The sequence below is a fragment of the Morus notabilis genome, unplaced genomic scaffold, assembly GCF_000414095.1.
Source record: "Morus notabilis unplaced genomic scaffold, ASM41409v2 Scaffold130, whole genome shotgun sequence".
Taxonomy (NCBI): domain Eukaryota; kingdom Viridiplantae; phylum Streptophyta; class Magnoliopsida; order Rosales; family Moraceae; genus Morus; species Morus notabilis.
The window spans coordinates 358,261-366,492 of NW_010359451.1; the positions used below are offsets into that span (position 1 = coordinate 358,261).

The 8,232-nt window shown below is 35.8% G+C and overlaps 1 protein-coding gene across 1 annotated transcript; it reads left to right on the forward strand.

Annotated features, from left to right (window-relative positions):
* Positions 1-271: 271 nt before the first annotated feature.
* On the forward strand, positions 272-589 carry LOC112090855. Its single transcript, XM_024163109.1, has one exon. The coding sequence runs from the start codon at positions 272-274 to the stop codon at positions 587-589; it is 318 nt and encodes a 105-aa protein (XP_024018877.1).
* The last annotated feature ends 7,643 nt before the right edge of the window (positions 590-8,232 follow it).

An 8,232-nucleotide genomic window follows, 5' to 3' on the forward strand; every position in this document is an offset into this window, starting at 1 on the left:
TAACAGCTACCAGCAGTCCATTAAAGCTGCTCCGTATGAAATTTTGTATGGTCATAAATGTCATTCATCGATACACTAGCATGAAGCAGGAGAGCGCATATATTTAGGTCTAGAACTTGTGGACCAAGCTAATGAATTTATCATGAAAATCAAGGAAAGATTAAAAGTCTCCCAAGATCGACAGAAGAAGTATGCGGATAACAGATGACGACCACTAGAATTTCAAACTGGGGACAAGGTATTTCTAAAAGTTACACCTGTCCGGGGAGTAATGAGGTTTGGAAAGAAGGCTAAATTAAACCCTAGGTACATTGGGCCCTTTGAGATTATTGAGCGCATAGGAAAAGCTGCATATAGACTAGCCCTCCCACAGAGACTATCTGGAGTGCATGATGTGTTCCATATGTCCATGCTACAGAAATATTTGTGGGAACCATCTCATGTGTTGAGTTATGAAACGATAGACGTGGATCCAGAACTATCTTATCAAGAACAACCTATAAAAATTCTGGACAAAGAAGAAAAGGAATTGCGGAACAAGACCATTCCACTTGTGAAGGTCCTTTGTAGGAATCATGCAGTCGAATAAGCGACTTGGGAGTTAGAAGAGGATATGAGAAAGAACTTCCCAGTTTTGTTTTAAGTTTGGGGACAAAACTTTTGTATGTTATAGGGAATTGTAACGTCCAAATTTTCGGGCTTAAACTTTTGTATTAATTTTGTATGAAGGAATTGTAAGAGAAATGATAAAGGAGCTCAAAGATTGAATTACAAGGCTTTGGGGGGCACGATTGTAAGAATTTTCATATTTAAGGGCCAGATTGCAATATTAGAAAAAAAAAAACAAAAGGGCCAGCTGCCCTTTCACGTGGCATGGCTGGAACTTCAGCCAAGCCACCAATTTTTTCTTCTTTAGCCACGTTGAGAGGATGGAGCATTATAGGAAGAAAAAAAATTTTCACTTACTTCTCTATCTCATTCTCTCTCAACTCTCTTTCACGTCTCTCTTCCTCTCTCTTTCTCTCTCTCTCTGCATTTTTTCCCTTTTCTTTGATTCATTCTTCTTCTTCCACAAAGGACTGCAGCAACTTATTGAATCAAAGGATTGATTGGAGCTAGGGTTCAAGGTAAGAGTTTTCTCCCTTATTCCTTTAAATCTGAAAATTATTCTTTTGTGGCTTGATTGCTTGGGTTTCATGTTATGTGGATGTTGGTTATGCTTGTAGAATTTTCTAGGTTTAGTGATTAAGGATGAATCTTGGTGCTAATTGTATGGTGTTAGGACCAGAAATCATCACAATATTGATGTGTAAAAATATGAGTTTGGGCTGGACAGAGATGAGGAATTTTACATGTTGAGGTTATGTACAAAATTGTAAGGTTAGAGGATCACGTAAGTGGCTGCCAAAGAAGAACTGAAAACTGTTATTTTTCACGTGGATTCTCTCCTTAATATTTGTAGATCTATAAAATAGACATCTTAAGCTGCGCATAGCCGCAAGAATCACCTCAAACGGATAACTATATCTCAAGTTATGCATTTTTAAAGTTAGGCATGAGTCTATAAATTCTACAGAAAAACTAGCACGCTTTAATCTGGTGTGACATATTTTTGGAGGCCTTAATTAATCTCAAACCAAGCTTATGATATCTCTTTGGAAAGCGCTAGATTTCTACTTCAATTAGGCACTAATTTTGTAATTATTGACGCTACATAGAATATTTTGTGAATATTCTCGTAGCAGACATCAAAACTGCCATTTCCTAAAATAGATAAAACAAAGAACTGAGGTTCCTACTTTTTGAAATAGGAGTACTGCACTTCAACCACATTTACCACTATTTAGAACACGTTATTAGTGATGTGTGAGAGTTGGAATCACCTTATTTTGAGTTTTGTAGCCTGAGTTGTGCGCATAGGAAGTTTCACATAGAAACTTTCTAAAAGTGGTCAAAAATAGAAAAAATAGAATTTTGATTTCTTGAGAACTATTTTTAAGGTAATTAGAGAAGTTAGATTTATGCATATGATAGCTCGTTGGAAAGATATATATATATATATATATCTACTTTTTTGGAGTTAATTTTATAATTTTTGAAGACAGAAATAATATTTTATCAATTTTCCCGTCAAGATCGACGAATCTGCCAATTTCCCATTTTCAGGAGAATATGATTATGAATTAGAAATTGATTTATGGTTGAGCTATTGAGCTTTAATAATGATGACCAATTTGTTTATTTTGGACAGTAGAAAGGAAGACGAACAAGGGAAGCGCAGAGAGTTAAACTTGGATTTTGCTAAGCAACTCAGGTAAGTAAAGTATGACTTCTCTACAGTACTTGTAAACTTTATTTGATAGACTTTCTATGGAATGTCAAGTATGTTATTATGTGAATTTTTGTGACATTGTCAATGTGTATATCTTGTGAAGGTATGATTGAGCTAGTATATTGTACACAAGGTATAACAGCACGCTAATTGTTAAATTGCTTGTGATTGAGCACATGATAGCGTGCATGATAACCCGGTACTGCCAAGTCCCCAAAGGACTCCTATTGTGATATGGTGATAAATGAAATTGTAATTGGGCCATGCAAGTCTCTCAAGCCAAGTGGGTGATGACAGAGACTATATTTTGATATTGTGAAATTGTGATTTTGAGTGCATTGGTCATTCCCTCGAGCCAGGTGGGTGATGACGGGGAACCTGATATTGTGATTTGAGAAATTGGCATGTGGTCAGATTGTGAAAAAGACGACGGTATTACCGGGAGGGCCCTAGAGATATATAGTGCACATGCATAAAGTGTAAGAATTGATTGACACTACCACAATTTGGGCTATTTGCGACAAAAATATTTACAATGACAATTTTCATCGCAAATAAATAAATATTTACGGCGACATGTTGTCGTAAATATTTTTGTAAAACTAAAAACTGAAAAATATTTGCTTGGCGGCAGATCTTGTCTGGTGTGAACTTTTAGCACCAAAATAACATTATTTATGACGACATGTCGTCGCAAATAATTAACTATTTATGGTGACACATGTTGTCGCAAATAAAATTTAATTTATTTATTTTCCCCGAGCAAAGAGGATTATTTTGCCGGGTGACAAAAATTTTTTGTCACAACATTAATGTGTGTCATCGCAAAAAGTGATTTTGTATTCCCTCAGTAAAATAAAAGGTGGGAAAAGTGGGTGGGTCCCCAAAAATTATTTGCTATGACATTATAGGTGTCGTCGCAAATAATAATTCCAAAACCTTGCTTCTAAACCCTAAATAATTTAGTTATATGTGTGACAACATGTGTCGTCGCAAATAATGTAAGTGTCATCGCTAATAATTTTTTTAAGTTATATTTGCGACGACTAGTCATTGCAAAGCAAATATTATTTTCTGTCATCGTAAAAAACTCTGTTATTTGCCCACGAGCAGAGCGTCATCCTCCATTTTTTCCGATTGGCTTCTCTCTCTCTCTCTCTCTCGGCCTCTGACCGGTTTTCTCCAGTTTTCTGACCCTAAACTCTCAAAACCTCCTTGTATTCTCTTCAAAATGAACAATATTATAAGTTTTATTTGTTTCTTCATCCAAAAAATCCCAAAATCTCACCGTCAAAGTCTGCCGCCGTCGAATTCCACCACCGCCGCAGCCCTTTGCCCCTGTTTATCTTTCGTTTTCAGCCCCCGTTTCAGTGGGTAAGTTTTTCTATAATTATTGTATTTTTTAGTTTAAAATGTATGAGTTTTTTGTAATTTGAATTGTGTATAATTATAGATTATAAATCTTGAAGTTTGATTTATAGATTTTAGAATTAGTATATAATTTGAAATTTAGATTATAGATTGAATTTTAGATTATGAATTTTGAGATTGTTGAAATTTGGTATTGAGATTGTTGAAATTTTAAGATTATAATTTGATTTAGGTTGAAATTTTAATATTATAATTTGATTTAGGTTGAAATTAAAAGTTTTGATAATTGTTCTGGGTGGCATATCTTGTAGATATGGTGTGCCGAAATCTTTTAAAAGCTATTTTTTGCAGGTTTGAATTTTTATATAATAAGAAAAATATGTCGTTATGATGCCAAAATTTTATTAAAACCTATTAATTTTAAGAATTTAATTAATAAGAATTAATTCTATTAATAGAAAGAAAATTAAAAATTAATTATAAACATTATGAGTGCAACAATAAAAAAATAACTTGTTCATCCAATTTGATAAAACATATAAAATTGAAACATGAAATGTTAAACTTTCTTTATGAACGAGATTATATAGTCACAAGAAAATATGAAGTATGATTAGATGTGTTATTGTTTTTATAGTCAAGATGCCAATTGACAAGAGTTGGATACATATGAAAAATCTGTTGTCTGATCAGTATTGGGAAAAGTTGTCTGCGTTTATCAACATTGCCAAAGACTATGTTGATGAAAGCAGTTGTACAAGTTGTCCGTGTCGGAGGTGTTTAAACCATAAGTGTTTTCCAATAGAAACAATTAGAGCACACATACGACGTGGTATTACCATGGCAAAGACGATGTTGTGACCAATCCAATAAGTGAATCAGTTGACGAGATGGTTGCAGTTATACATGATATTGTTAGAAATAACTCTTATCATGATATGTCAGACGAAGTAGAAGCTGAGGTGTTCGGTGATGTGCAACACGATGAATTTAAAGAGTTGTCATCTGAGCTCGCATCGGCATTGTATCCAGGGTGTACTAATTATTCGTCATTGAATTTTTTGGTGAAACTCATGCATTTAAAGGTGTTGTACAAATGGCCCAATGAGTGTATGAACTTTGTTTTAAAGCTGTTGAAAGATGCATTTCCTGAAAGGATTAAACTTCTAGATTCATATTACGAGGCAAAGACAAAATTGGGCAAACTCGGTTTGGGCTACGAAACAATACATGTCTGTAAGTATGATTGTGTGTTATTCTGGAAGGAGAATGCTGATCTATCGGTTTGTCCAATATGTAACACCAGTCGTTGGAAGAGTAAAAAAATAAAAGGTAAAAGAGTACCTCAGAAAGTATTACGGTATTTTCCTTTGAAGGATTGATTGAGGCGTCTGTATAACTTGCGTCCTAGTGCAAAGGAAATGATGTGGCTCTAGGTCAAGATATAGTGGAGAAAGTACAAAAAGATGGGAAGCTTTTTGTCTTGTTTGACGAGACAGGTTCGTGGAAGGCGATTGGTGAAAACGCCAAATATTTTGACAGTGATGTCGGCTTGCACACAAGAGATATATGTGACCCACACTACAACGCCTAGAAGGACGTGCCTGAGGAGCACAAAAGAAGGATTCAAAATCGCATGCTGGTATCTATTTGAAACAAAATTTGTTCTAAAAATTTCTAATTGTGGATACAATAAATAAGATTTATTTGTTGATTTCTTAATGTATTCCAGGATTGGTTTAACCTCGACTACGACCGCGATAACGGCATCATTAGAGATGTAGTTGACTGTGAAGCCAGTAAATGTTACAAGGGCTGGAAGACTACCTTGCACAGACACTTCCAGAAGATGGGAGGGGCAGAAAATGAGGATTTTGTCAAGCAAAATCCTCCTAAAAACCTAAGGAGAAAAGAGCAATGGGAACCTTGCTGTGATCGTTTTACATCCCCTGCTTTTCAGGTTCAATTTCATTATGTCATCTTATTTTTGATTACTTGGTTTATTTAATTATTAAGTATGTTCCTAAGTTATGTATGATCATTACTAGAAAAAATCTGCTACAAATCAACGAAACCGTGAGAGTCAAAAGTGGTCTAGCTTCCATGGTAGAAAGTCATACTCCCAGTATCATTTCGATAAGGTAATATTAATTTGCATACTTGTTAAGTTTTTTTCACTTTGGCTTAATAATTGTTCTTACACATTCAACTTGATTAGGGAAATCCCGATACCCATAAGCTAGGATCATTAATTGACAATTGGGGTGACATACACCGTCATGGACAGAATTTTGTCAACCCGGACGCGGAACAAGCATTTGTAAGTAAATTTTAAAATTATTTCTTTTTTCATATTTAACATAACATGTTATAGTATTTTTATTCATTTTTATTTCCTTTACCTTTGTAGGCTCAGATGGAAGGGGAAAGAACCACGCAGATGACATAGTCTGCTAGCGAAGGTTCATCCACACCGGTCACTGAGGAAGGGATTATATCCCAAGTCTTGGGCAAGCGCAGAGGACACACTAAGGGAGTGGGACTGACATTGCCACAGAGGAATCGTTCAAGCGCTTCCACCTCATCATCTGCTTCGCAATCGGACGGGTCGTCATCGATTAATTTGCCCCAGCATGTCCAAACCTGGCTGAACAACATCTATGTCGAGCAATACAAAGTGTTCAACAACCAATAGATGATAATAGAAGCCATGCGCACGATGAATCCCAACATTAACTTCTTATCACTTAATCGTCCTGAACCATGGGTTCGCCCGCCGCCGCCACAAGTGGGAAATAAAGAAGACGAGGATGAGGACAATGATGCGGATAATTTAGGAGATTAAAATATATGTTTTTTTTTTCTTATTATCAATACCTTTTTGTGTGGATTGATTAATTTACTTTTTTAGACTTATTTTATTTATTATTGTGTTGAAAATTAATTGTTATTAGCAAATATCAATTTTATTATTAAATTTTCTTCTAATTTATATGTTAATAATTAATATTATCAGGAAATTAGGGGGACAAAAAAGGAAAACATTTTTTGCGACGACAAATCTGAAAAAAGTCGTTGCAAATAGTCTAACTCACTAGCGACGACATCTAACCCTTTTGTGATGACATATATCATCGCAAATATAACTGGACACGTCATCATCAACGACATGTTCGACAGAATATTCGTGACGACTTATTCCTGACAAAAGTCATCGCTAATGTATTAGCGACGACATCTCAAAACTTTGTCATCATAAATATATTATTTGCGTCTAATTTTTTGTAGTGACCAATTTGCGATGACAGGTCGTAACAAATATAATATTATCGATGACAACGTATTCTTTTGCGATGACATTCAGTCGTCACAAATAAGCTTTTTTCTTGTAGTGTGGCATAAGTTACCTAGGATATTGTGAGGCATGCATATGTTAAAAGGAGATTGTGTAATTGTAGCTTTACTTACTGAGCCTGTAGCTCATTAAAGTTTGCTCTGTGCTATACGTAAAGGTAAGAACAAAGCATAACAGTAAGCAGGGGAATTGGCTTCATTGACTGCTATACATATGGTCGGATAAGGAGAACACTATAACAGTGGAAAATTGGACCACTCGGATTGCCATAATTTTTCGTGTGCACAACATTCCCCACAAGTTTAGGGCAAGGATATCGACTATGTATTTAAGGGAATACCCAACAGTTTGGTGGGAGATTTCTCAAGATAGAACAACGAAAGAAATGACATGGAATAGGTTTCGGTTTGCAATAGAAAGACAATTTAGCCAAAACTTTGGAGGTTCTCTCTAGGAGAGAAGAAAGCTTGAGAGTTTCACCGATAGTGACCCAGAATAACTAGGAATTTAGATATGGAAATTTGTGATATATTGTAAATAATTGTGGATAATGAATATGTACTGTATTGAATTACGATCTAGGTATTGTATGGATGTTTGGAATAATGTTATTTTGAGTAATACTATTTTGATCAAGAAATGAGTATTTAGTATTTATTGACAAAGAGTGAATGCTTGATAAATGATGTGCATGTAGGAATAACGCGTACACACCAGTACAATAAAACAAATGCCACGTGGAAGACCTCGTAAGATTCCTCGACGAGAGCAATCAGAACCAACTCGTCAGGGAGATGGTAATGAACTCATAAACGAGGCTCCCGAAGTGCCTCCTACTAGGGCACAAGCGGATGAGATAGCAGAATTACAGGAAGTGGTAAGGCTGCAAGCGGAGCAAATTCGCCAGCAGAACGAGCGACTTAATGCCTTTATGGAACGAATGGAGGCTAATATGAATCCACCGCCACAACAACTGCTACCGCCACTACAACAGTAACCGCCACTACCACCGCAACCGGCACGAAATCAGAATGAGGCTCAGGTGGGAGAGCTAGAGTATGAGCGATTTAGGAAGCAACAGCCTCCGACATTTGAAAGGGACGTTGATCCATTAATTGCCGAAGAATGGATGTGTAGTCTGAAACAGGTGACAAGGTATTTCTAAAAGTTGCAC

What these genes read in the sequence shown, in the direction of transcription:
- LOC112090855 (XM_024163109.1), top strand. Translation starts at nt 272, where the DNA reads ATGAGGTTTGGAAAGAAGGCTAAATTAAACCCTAGGTACATTGGGCCC.